The sequence below is a fragment of the Phyllopteryx taeniolatus genome, chromosome 2 (genome assembly GCF_024500385.1).
Source record: "Phyllopteryx taeniolatus isolate TA_2022b chromosome 2, UOR_Ptae_1.2, whole genome shotgun sequence".
In the NCBI taxonomy this organism is placed as follows: domain Eukaryota; kingdom Metazoa; phylum Chordata; class Actinopteri; order Syngnathiformes; family Syngnathidae; genus Phyllopteryx; species Phyllopteryx taeniolatus.
In genome coordinates this window covers 14527018-14539464 of record NC_084503.1, presented here as the reverse complement: position 1 = coordinate 14539464, position 12447 = coordinate 14527018, and the positions used below count along the sequence as shown (strand labels likewise).

General features: G+C 38.0%; 2 protein-coding genes across 3 annotated transcripts in view; one reads left to right on the top strand and one right to left on the bottom strand.

Moving 5' to 3' along the window:
- LOC133472006 (excitatory amino acid transporter 2-like) overlaps positions 1 to 9505 on the top strand; it is a 25716-nt gene extending 16211 nt beyond the window's left edge. For both annotated transcript variants that reach the window (XM_061762249.1, XM_061762239.1), the window contains exons 4-11: positions 168 to 418; positions 539 to 647; positions 753 to 879; positions 989 to 1222; positions 1912 to 2106; positions 2261 to 2395; positions 5734 to 5944; positions 6893 to 9505. In XM_061762249.1, the coding sequence (XP_061618233.1) occupies positions 168 to 418; positions 539 to 647; positions 753 to 879; positions 989 to 1222; positions 1912 to 2106; positions 2261 to 2395; positions 5734 to 5944; positions 6893 to 6964 (1334 nt within the window). In that variant the 3' untranslated portion in view covers positions 6965 to 9505. The remainder of the gene's footprint in view (positions 1 to 167; positions 419 to 538; positions 648 to 752; positions 880 to 988; positions 1223 to 1911; positions 2107 to 2260; positions 2396 to 5733; positions 5945 to 6892) is intronic.
- LOC133472013 (uncharacterized) lies at positions 8921 to 12447 on the bottom strand. The gene is made up of 5 exons (XM_061762262.1): positions 12263 to 12447; positions 10610 to 11224; positions 10454 to 10528; positions 10276 to 10354; positions 8921 to 10191 (listed from the first exon to the last, which is right to left on the bottom strand). The coding sequence occupies exons 1-5, from the start codon at positions 12330 to 12332 to the stop codon at positions 10020 to 10022; spliced, it is 1011 nt and encodes a 336-aa protein (XP_061618246.1). The 5' UTR covers positions 12333 to 12447; the 3' UTR covers positions 8921 to 10019.

The window sequence follows — 12447 nt, the reverse complement described above, 5'->3', positions numbered from 1 at the left end:
ATGCTGCCCGGGTTAAGTGGAAGAAAATGGATGGATGGATAATCATTGAAAAAGAGCTATCGTAATTTTATCCACTTCATACAATCAGCACGTTAAAATGCGACACACGTAACTGAAGAATGCTTGCTATTTATTTTGATATTCTTGTCAAATTTGTGCCATAACAGGACTGGCTGGCTTGGATGCTAAATCTAGTGGGCGTTTAGGCACCAGAGCCATGGTGTACTACATGTCAACAACAGTGATTGCAGCCGTCTTGGGGGTGATCTTAGTGCTGCTAATCCATCCCGGGAACCCCAAGCTAAGAGCTAATCTTGGACAGGGGAAGAAGAATGATGACGTTTCCAGTGTGGATGCTTTGTTTGATCTCATCCGAAATCTGTTTCCAGAAAATTTGGTGCAAGCATGCTTCCAACAGGTAAGTCTCCTACCATCGATGCTTAATGTGCTGTCCAGTGCCCTGAAGTTAGGATATACGATGTGTATATATAACTCATCTCTTAATTGCTCCAACTGTTGTTCCATACTTCTTGTGTAGATACAAACAGTGACCACAAAAGTACCGGTGCCCACTAACAGAACCAAAGCACCCCCGCAGTTCACCATCAAGAGGTCACTTCAGTTCAAGAGTGGGATGAATGTTCTTGGTAGGCTATTGATCCAATTCCAGACCAAAAAGTATTAAGGATACTCTGATTGCATTTTGGTTGTCTGACTTGACTTTTATTTTGCACTTATGCTTTGTCTCAAAGGTTTGATTGGATTTTTTGTTGCTTTCGGAGTCATCATGGGGAAAATGGGGGAGAAAGCCAAGGTTATGCTCGAGTTCTTTAATGTCTTGAATGAGATCATCATGAAGATTGTTAGTGCAATTATGTGGTAAGTGTACCACTCAAAAAGCCAGAAAAGGGAACGTTAACACTATCTACAGTGTACTGTTGATGCGCCTCCATTCATAAATGCAGTGTTTCTTCTTGTTGGGCCCCAGGTACTCGCCTTTTGGTATTGCCTGCCTAATCTGTGGGAAAATCATCTCCATTGCTGATTTAGAGGTGGTTGCCCGACAGCTGGGACTGTACATGATCACTGTGATAGTGGGCCTCATCATCCATGGAGGCATCTTCCTTCCATTAATATATTTTGTAATAGTAAAACAAAATCCTTTCACATTCTTCATGGGAATATTCCAGGCTTGGGTCACGGCACTTGGAACAGCATCCAGGTATGATAATTAATTGTGTTTTTCAAATAGGATTCAAGTGACATGACACTGGGTAGAACAAGTTTGTTGCCTGTTAATTACGTATAATATAAAGACTGCTTGCGCAATTACCTTGTTTCCAAGGGCATATGGCAAATAATAACAGGAACTTTTATTTAAAGCGGTAACTGAAATATTCATGCCAGCAGCAACTTCCAACTTTGTTTCCATGCGGGATATTTTTCATTTACTCTGTGTTTTATTAATGACATGAGATGCACTCATTCCCCTCCTGAGGTGAGCTCAATCCTTTAAAGTTCCTGCCAGCTCACTGCTCCACAATCTACAAGAAATACTAATTGTCAAACAAAACAAACGTTGCAGCTGTTGAGTCACAGCTATTTTTTTCATCTTCATGTGTACTTTCTTGAATGATTTAAATCTCATTCAAGTCAGAACCTATCTTAGCTTTTAAATAAGAAAATAACAATTAATAAACCAGAATAGTTTAGAATAATATTTTTTTGTGGGAATAGAGGAACATAGCAAATTTGTTTGAAAACATCACAATTACAGCCCACTTACATTAGTTGCACACCCCAAAATATGAAATAGAATTCTTTATACGTTGAGCCATTCTGAGTACACAACACTGCCATAAACTCTAATACTGTATATATATTTTTTCTTTTTTTTCTAACTTTTGAAAGTGCTGGAACCTTGCCTGTCACATTCCGATGCTTGGAGGAGAATCTGAAAATTGACAAGAGAGTAACACGTTTCGTCCTCCCCGTTGGTGCCACCATCAACATGGACGGCACAGCACTCTATGAGGCCGTGGCTGCCATCTTCATCGCTCAGATGAATGGAATTGATCTCGACTGGGGCCAAATTGTCACCGTCAGGTGAGGATACTACACCCCTTGTAATCAACATGGAGGTTAGTAACAGTTAGTACCAGTAATCGTGATTAAAAACACACATCATCATGAAAGAACACAAAGTGGGTGCCTTTGCCCATTATTTGGCCTCTGAGACTCAAATGTCTGTTTTCTACAGTATGACAGCAACCCTAGCTAGTGTTGGAGCAGCCAGTATCCCCAGTGCTGGACTCGTAACCATGCTGCTAATTCTAACAGCAGTGGGCCTTCCCACTCAGGACATCAGCCTCCTTGTGGCTGTCGACTGGCTACTGTGAGTAAAACACTCTAAATCATATTATACAGGTGTGATCATCATTTCTTTGTATCAAGTCCATTCAAGAGCACTTCTTTCTAAACACACCCACTGTCTATTTAATAATCAGTCTGTTTACTTTTGCAAAGTTTACTTAGTATGCTGGATTCAATGCAAACGTTTCAAAGAACAGCAAACACAAGTTGTTAATTCCCAATAGACATCATTAAAATTGATGTCATCATCCTCAAAAAATCTCTTATAGAAAATTTTCATACACGTCACACTTATAGCTTCACGCATCCTCATTTAATTTTTCAAATTGACTCATGATTTATCTTGGGGGAGAGGTTCACTCCTATCTTATCCTTTTTGCACTGATAATACAAGTAATTTTAATAATAGGCATTTTCACTGTTCCCAGACAATTATCTTTTCTTTAAAAAGGCATTGAATTGTCCACTGAAGTAATTTAAATCCCATAGCCTTGGAAATAAATGCAGATTATATTTCAAATGTAGTTAATTTTTTTTTCATTCAATGTGTGCATGTCCTAAAAGGCACTAAAAGGAGGGATACCGTTTCAGTTCTCCTTTTACCACATCATACTTGAATTATTGAAAAATATGACTACCTGACTCAGCTGGAAAGTATGGTAGTTTTTTTGTATTTTTTTTGGACAACGTTTTGATATCACTAACTGCAAAATTCCAAAATCTTACCTCAAGAGTTTATCTTATTTCTAGTTAAAACATAAAACATTTGCTTAATTTATGACAGCTTTGACTTTTTTCCCCTAAATTTTCATCAAGACAAAAATACTTTTAAATCTTATTTAAAGAATCTTATCAAGTAAATGTATAGTATTTCCATTGGCAGATTTCCCCCCCCCCCCCCCCCCCCCCCACACACACACTTATTTTAGGGACAAAATGTCTTGTTTTTAATATTTTTTTTTTTTTTTTTTGAGAGGGTAATTTTTTTCCAGTGTTCAACTGGGAATAAAATTCATCCCTGAGGTGATCCCTGGCCAGTTTTGTGACATAGTCCCTCCAGCTAGTCCTAGGTCTCCCCAAAGTTTTCCTCCCGGTTGTATATGAGCCCGAAGTGGCTCTCTCCCAGATGACTTAATCTACACAGCAGTTTGACGTGATTTATGTTTCAACGAACACACATCTAACATCACTGTTTACAATACATTCATGCAACACATGCAGACAGACAAATAGCACATAACCAACCAGCCAATGTCAACACCAGGCAAGGGCAACGGGGAAGTTAAAAATAATTAATAATAAAAATAATAAATCATTATTAAGTTACATGCTGTTTAGTTGGTCAAGATTGACACTTTGCCCCATTGGTATAGATAAGGGTAACCTTGACTCCAGTCCAATTATTTTCCTTATTTAGACCATATTTAAAGATATTTGCTTTTGCTGTAATTTAGATTACATTTGGTGTTTTTATGTGATTTTTTTGGTGTTGTTTAGGAAAAGTTCACCGATGTGCATAATTTGATGACGTCAGTCTTGCATTGACGGGGTATATAGAATGTCTGTTTTTCATGCACTCGCATTTAATTCCAATTTAAGGATATACATTTCCATGCAGGTTTTTTTCTTTCTGTATGCTGCCATGTCGCATAACCGAATTGTGCAACTTGGGAGTAAACAATTGGACATCTGTAACTTGAACTGTGAAGTGTTAATCCATTCCTAAGAGTGACACTCTGAGGAGGGAACTCATTTCTGCTGCTTACAATCTTTACAATCTTGTCCTTTCAGTCCCTACCCAAAGCATGTGACACAGCGACAACTGTAGAAGTGACACCAATCTGTCTGTCGATCTCATAATCCATATTGCCCTCACTCATGAACCAGACCTAGAGACACTACCATTGCCTCTGATAGAGCGCTTCTTCTCATCGCAGCAGCCTCACACTCAGCTGCAATCTGCCCCAGTCAACATTTGGATCACTGCTCAACAAAATCATCAGTACCATATGATCTGTCAGTAGCAGTGAGGAGTTCCTCAGGCCGCCAAATTGGACTCGGTGCACATCATGGTTGCGCCAAGAAATGCTGCCCATAAAAATATTGAACAGAAGTGATGACAAAGGGCAACTATGGTGGATTCTTGCATACAATGCAAACCATGTGCACAGACAGAGTGGCCTGGACTCGCGAGCCTATACCCCTCGATCACCCCTTACACACCACCATGAGGGATAGGGCCAAATGCCCTTTCCAAGCCCATATGGAAATAAGTTGTGTAAACCTCCATACACCATCCAGTATGCCAGTAAGGGTGTAGAGCTGTGCCAGTATTCCACGACTGGGATGAAAACCACAGTGCAACTGTTGTATTAGAAGCTATGCTAATGGCCTTACTGTCCTTTCCAGTGGTATTATAGCTTTGGGTTTTCAAAAAGATCATAGTTTGACAATTACCTGATTACAGCAAATATTATTTCAGGAAATATTGGAAAGCAGATACAATACAACATAAACATCAAAAAGATAAAAATTTCACATGGCAAGGTGCACTTTTATAAACCCGATAATGAATTCAGTCCTGCCAGAACGCAACACAAATACAAGGTGTGTCAGAAAAGTTCCAAGACTCTTGTCACAAAAGATATTTCACTTACAAACTACAATTTTTTTCCTTCCAAGTAATCCCCCTGTAGTCTAACACACTTTCAAAGCCTTCTCTGCAATGCCTTCATGCACTCCTGGAAGAATTCGTCTGCGATCCTCCACAGCGCCATCTTCCTGGCCATCTTGATGTTGTCCACGTCTTGAAACGGGGCCCCTTGGTGACACCCTTGAGCTTGAGATAGAGGGGGGGGGGGGGGGGAAATCACACTGAACCAGGTGGAGTGAGTTGGGACATTGCTCCGGCACAGCGATGTTCTTCTCGGCCAGGAACTGGCATTGTGGAGAGCCATGTTGTAATGGTGAAGCAGCCATGAGTTGTCTTGCAACAGGATCTCTTTCTAGATGTGCTGGAATGCTTCTCTGGTCCTGATTAAAGGGGAATGTCGTATTTTTTAGTTTGGGTTTTGTGACTTGTGACACCAGTCCTGGAACTTTTTTGACACACCTTGTATGATAGATATGCTGTGCCCATGTGATAGTTTACCATTAAAATGCTATAATTTACCATAATTTATAATAAAAATAATAAGAATTTTCATAAAGTGGTTAGGGCAGTAAAATACTGTAATTAGAGCATTTACTCTGCGTTATGCAAAAGAAAAAAACAAGCTTGTGTTTCATCATTGCATCAATTGTTTTTCCTTTCATCTCTCTCTAACTGGGCTGGCTGTCTTCACTCTTTTTGACATGCAGGGATCGCTTCCGTACCTCAGTCAATGTGGTTGGCGACTCGTACGGAGCTGGGATTGTATACCATCTTTCCAAAGATGAACTTGACTCCTTTGATGCCCAACAATCACGGCTGGAGGATTTTGAGATGACTAAAAAAAAGTCCTTCTTTGAAAATAACACCAACCAGAATGTATACGCTCACCACAATTCAATCCTGATAGACGACTGCAAGGTACATTTCATGTTAACGGATATAGAGACTTGTATGTAGAGGATTCTCCTCTGGTCTGTTTGTTTTTGTCTTGTCTACGTGACTTCCTTCATTAGTGGATGTGTAAATGTCATGTTCAATGAGCAAAATGTCGGGGAAGCTAAAGAAAGCTTTCTGGATTGACACATTCGCCATTTAATCTTATGAAAAAGCAGTTTTTCTGGTACCAGGTTAGCAAAAGGCTTAGTTTGTTCTTCATGAAATCTTTTCTTATATTTAAAAAGGATGTCAGTGTATTTGATCCAGATCAACAGGTGTTTGTTACATTCCTTATGCTTCATGTTGAACACAAGTATCAATGATTTGTTTGTGGTTATCTGATATCACTCAGAAAGAAAAGTGATTATTTTGTTACATTAATAATTGGACATGTATTTATGTATTCAAGGCAGCCCCAACCAAACTACTGTTTAAATTCTCTTCATATTTGAAAGGATAAATGTTTGCCTGTGGTATGACATAAAGACTGCTGTTTCAGTAAATAATGCATAGATTAATTAACTTAGACCCTTCATTAATTATGCTGAAGCTCTTTTACGAGCAGCAACAACAAAAATATTGCTGTTAGCTTACCTTGTGGTGATACTGCATTGTACTGTATATGATGCTGAAGTTGCATTCTCATCATTCGGCGTATTGTAATTCGGTTGGGCAGAGAATCCATTAAATACATGGCCAACTCTCAAAATGCATTAATCTTGTTTTTATGTATTTCTGTAACCATAAAACACCTATTATTGCATTACATGAGTGTTCAAAGACAGATGCTGGCAAATCCCATATTAATATCCATCCTGACGACAATGGCCCAAATGTCAAGAACTTTTGGCTTCTCTGCTCCAACCACTAATGGTTTGTTATGATGGTGCCTTGGCCCCTTAGTTAGAAACTTTTGATAATTGCTTTCAGGTCACCATGGGCAAAAATGGCAAGACTGCAGGGTTCTCTCTTGTTGAAGAGGAACCATGGAAATGCGAGTAAAGCAGACCGAGGAGCTGCTGCGCCTTACCCTGAGTTGCACGAGCTTTTACCTTCTGATGACGAAAATATAAAAATAATACCCAAACAACAATTACTGCAGAGACTATACAGGAATACCACCCTAAAGATGTTCTTTTTAATTATTTTTCTACTATCCATCTGTGTAGCCTCACATCACCTTAGAATGTACATTTGCACAAACCAAACACAAGTTCCGACAACATTTTGGTTGAAAATGAATCAGGGCCTTACTTGGTGCTGCTGCAAACTTCATGTTCAGTCAGGTACAGAATTCTTCAATGTTTTGTAATATCTTGTTTCACTTTTGTATTTAACATTTTGTGTTGCATAGAGAGCTCCAAATAATGAGTAAGAAGAGCATTCGGCTGATGCAAATCTTAAGGTAAATGGTTTAGAATTGTTTTAAGCGGTGAATGTTGCTTATTTTCAGGAATGGTTGATTGGATTTAGATATTTTTTGACTAGTTTAAAATGCAAACATGGTCAATGGGTAGGCTCCAGAAGGTAAACAGAAGATGCGCCTCTCTATGCGATATTCCGATACAAAGACAGGCTGGTGCAATACGGTACCTTTTACTTTTCGACTAATGGGATTATACTCTGATGTTGCACACACAGTCAAGCCTAAGCCGAAATCTTATGTTTTACAACATAAAGGGGAAAAGGGATGGCGTCTAATTGTGGCAACAGCCAGTGCATGATATGTTGTTGTAAAGCAAGTACATGAGGGTCCCCTCCATGTTGCTTTGTTCATGTTTTTGTAAATATTTTTGTAACGATTGAAACACTGAATTTTTAGGAGCAGTTACAGGGTATGTCTGGAATGTATGTGTTGATACATTATGTGCTGTTTCTGAGCACAAAAGGGAAAGATAAACATGGCAAACAAGCTGGGTGTCAGTAAAGAGGGAAAAGGTAGAAATGGCTCTGACATTATTCAAAGCCAGTGCATTGTTTTGTGTTTTTTTCTCTCTCTTTTGCTATATATTTAAATTGCCTTGAAAAAATCAACTGCATGTTGCAGTAAGCATATTAGTGAAATTTCAGGATATAAGTTAATATGGGACTCCCATTAATGCAGGAAATTATTTGTATTCAGTTTAAAGGCTGACTGAGGATGGCTGGGCCCTCCTCATCTGCGAGACTTTGATTTAGACCAATTTGTTTTTTGTCCCGTGACTACACATTTTAATTTGTGTGGTTAGGTGCATAATTGATTTGGTATCCAGCATTTGATTTTGTCATCTCTTTAATTTCTCTCATTTATTTTGGTCTAAAGAAAGCAACAGCTAATGTAAAAATATTCTTGCTTAAAGTGCCTCCTTGCACTTTGTGTATACAGTATATACTCTCTTTAGATAAATGTGTAAAAGTTGTATGGAGCTTACTCGTCATTGTTCTGAATGGTTTTTGCAATGCTTTCTATAATTAGTTAGCAATTTAGAATATGTTTAGTATACCCCACTATGGGCCAGTAGTTTTTGTGAATGTTTGTGAAGTTTTATTATTATGAAGATAATTTCCCTTCATATTTCAGAGTAACTACCGAGTTCCAAATCATGGTCAAGGGGAAGAAGCCTAATTATCGAATGAATTGTGTAGTTGTTTGATGGTGTATTTGGTTGTTTCAGGGTCATGAGCAAAGGGAAACACCTTTGTAAGTTGGAAAACGTTGGTGGCAGCTAAGTGTCTGTATGTAGTGCGACCTGTGTCAGATGTTCCGTTTAGGAGATTTTCATCAAGCAGTACAGGTCATTTCACTTTGAGTATACGGTTTGTTGTCATTTCCGTAAATGTGGTAGGTACCAGAATAACTGAACTGCATGTACGACAACATTTTTTCCACCTTTTTTGTTTTTTACCTTTGGTATCAGCTGCACTGAGTATGTTGTTGGGTGACAATCAACAGGAATGGAATGGGAAGAACACAAGATCCCTTTTGTATGTTTGTATTTTATTGAAATACCTGACCAATACAGCACTCAGTGAAAACACTAGCCAGATCAGGGTTTACTGTTCTAAACCAAACTGTGACATGCTGAATTGAACTGCATTGCTTTCATGAAATATGGCTATCAGTATAGCACCTTTCAGGAAGATGGGAAAAGTCTGTCCTGATTCTGATTGACGTCCTGATCTGAATATCAGACTCATATGAATGGAATATATTATCGCTGAATTTAAAACTTCACTTTGATATTTCCTTTTATCTTTTCGGGATATGACCAGGAAATGTTCTTGATCAACTGATCTGGGTTAGTAATTTCTTTCTTTTCTTCTTTTTTTTAAAAATGAAAATGTGAACTCTTTAGTAAATTCAACATGTATTTTCTATTTCTTTTTTCTCTCTAACATCCATTGCAATGTATCTTGACCTAGACTGTCCAAATTCACAAGCATGTTGAACAACTGCAGGGCATAAGTCTTTGTCAGGCAAAAAAAAATATACCAAAAGTGTGTCTCATGTGTTCATATGTGTATGTAAATATCAAATGATACAAATAAATTATTGATGAGGTGCTGGTCGACCTATTTCTCAAAGCATGTTTCATATGGTACAGAATAGGAACTTCTAAAAAGGTGCATAAGTAGATTCAGTGCTTTCATAGTTGACATACAATAACATTTTTACAAAAATGTACAAAAATAATGTCATAATAATTATAATTACTAATGAATAATTACATATTATACTTCAATCCAATATTTTACATTATATATATATATATATATATATATAATTTTTTATTGCCTATCAACAGACCAATAATTAACACTTCTTTGAATATTACGCAGAAATAGGTGGTGGTATTGAAGAAATACTTTTAACTACTCAATTGACCAGATTTTAATGGTTAACAAGAGTTTATGACACTAGCTAATTAGAAATGAGTAGTGATGTAGTTGCAAAGTATTTATGAATGCCACCAGGAAGCCAAATATTTCTTGCAATATAAAGTTGCAAGAATACTCAATCTTTTTGTCCAGCGTCTGAGGAGGCAGAGCTCCACATTCTTGGAATAAAATGTTTGTCTCATTGTAAATCTTTCTCTGGAAGCTCTTCCAACGGGATAACTGTGTACTCTACTCCATTTCCATTTTCCACGGGTGTATCTTTTTGAAGGAATGCTTCGTTCTCTGCTTTCTGCTGCTGTGAGGAGTCAACTTTGGTTTGTGGACTCGATGCTTGCCTCGGACCATTCCACCTAAAAAGAAGAAATGGTTCATAAATAGCTAGGAGATTAAGATTACAAGATTACAATTACTCTCTACGATGTTATAAATCTCACTTGTCTCTGGTAGCGATAGCAGCACAAAGCATCACCAGTGCTGCAACTCCAACAACAAAACCCAAGATGATGATCCAATCTGGTGATAGGGGAGAGTTGGACTTAATGATATTGATATACAGTGTATTTTAAAATGTCTCTTAAAACATGCAGGGATTTGGATTTGTTTGACAATCACCTGGTGTCACATGTCCTTTGTGTTGGTCTGATGCTGGAGAATTGTCGGACTTCGGAACTTGGTAAAATTCACCACCTGTGATGTTAAAAAAAAAAAAACAAGTTTAATGTTTATCAGCTGATGTTACGGTTTTATGGATCTATAAAGGATGTTTACCTTGGACAGATGGAAATTCAAATATTCTGGCTTTTCCTTTATCCTTTGGGATTCCAAATCCTGCTCCTGACCCCAAATCTTCATCACCTAGAGCCTCCTGTTCTGTGTTAAAGAAAGATGATGTGGCCACATCACCTCGAGTATAGGTTATACTAGGTTGTGTAGAAGAATACTGGTCTAGCATCTCGCTATTTCCAGATGCAGAATAAAAACTCTCTGGGTCATTAGTTTGGGAGGGCAGACTGGGCTCTGTGGTGTTACTTGACTGGGTTGCGTTTGGCTCTGACAAAGAGGTCCAGTTAGAGTGAGGACTTAGGGTAGTAGATGAGTCGGAACTTGACAAATTTCGTTCATCGCTTGTGGTTGAATAACCTTCATCCCTGAGCTGGAAGAGCCCGTCACCTGATGTGCTGCCTTCAGTGGTCTCATTCAACAGGGTATGATTATCACTATCCTCTGTGCCCGAGGATGTTTGGTTGAACTTTTGAGTGGTCGGGTTTTCTTGAAGTGGTGCGGATTTGAGTGACGGGGAGGGAAAGTGTTCAACAAGGAACCCATCGGTCACAGCCTCGCGGAGGACGTCTTCCTCAGATTTAATGGGAATTTGGGTCACAGCTGGGGGAAAGAGATGGAAAAATACAAGGATCACCACAAATATTTACGTACCACACTTGACATGGAAAGTTTTCTTTCCCTTAGCAGTAATCTATGACCTTAAAGGAGATTGCATGCTACGCCTGGAATTCTTGTAGAAACTTGTCTGCTTTTTAAGGTGTGACAGTAATGATTAACCTGGGTGATTACTCATATGCGAGTGGGTTGAGAGGAAGTTTCATTACAACTTCAATTAATCAAACTTTTGGCACAACCTGTGAATATAACTCAAGTATAGAATGGGGTGCAAAATCACAAACTGGGATTAATAAATTGTGACATTTTGTAATGAACTGTATGTCAATTTTATGGTAAATTTAATAATAATTTCACAAATGCTACCATTTATTCTAATATTTAACCTGATTATTTTTGTGTTGGGTGATTACATATTTTAAAAAAAGCTTCTCATCTCATCTTTTCATAGTCAGTTCTGCTCTTTCCTATGTATGACATTGTATGGAGCACTAGAGTGTGTATTCCCTCTTTGCTCTCTCCAGTTTCACCTTTTCTAGACCAAGAATTCAAACATCTTATTCTACAAAGAACTTAGTGTGACATATAGAGCTACGACTGAAACTTGCACTGCGAAAGTGAAACATTTGCTTAAGGCCTTGAAAAAATACAGCAAACCAGAAAGAGCACTTCAGGTGGTAGCACTACAAACATATATAACAATAATTTGGTGAAGAAAAAAAGACAGTTTGGGAATGAGAAAGACCTACTTATCGAATCAACACCATATGTACTGAAAATTACATTTGAAGATGGAGGATGATCTAAAAATGATAGTATGCTCTTGAGCTCTATAATAACAACAGTGTGTTACAGTATAAAGACTAATATATTTGAAGTGATTCATTTTCTCAATACTTCCTGTTAAAATAATGTTACACTTAATACAACAATTAAAATAATAATAATACACTAAATTAGCCACCAGCAAAGTTAGAAAAACTATGGGGGGAAGCAATATTAAACAAAAGGACTTCCACTTACAATTAACCAGAGTAGAATAGACCATTGCCCAAAGTCCAAGAAAAATCCCTAAAAGAAGAGAGGTCTTCATTCTTGTACCAAACAGTAACAATAAAGTTTATTTTCAGCAGGTCTTTAATCTGATTAATCACACCTCAACCTTTTAAAGGCACCGGTTTTGTGTTGCATGAGCACAACAATGACTG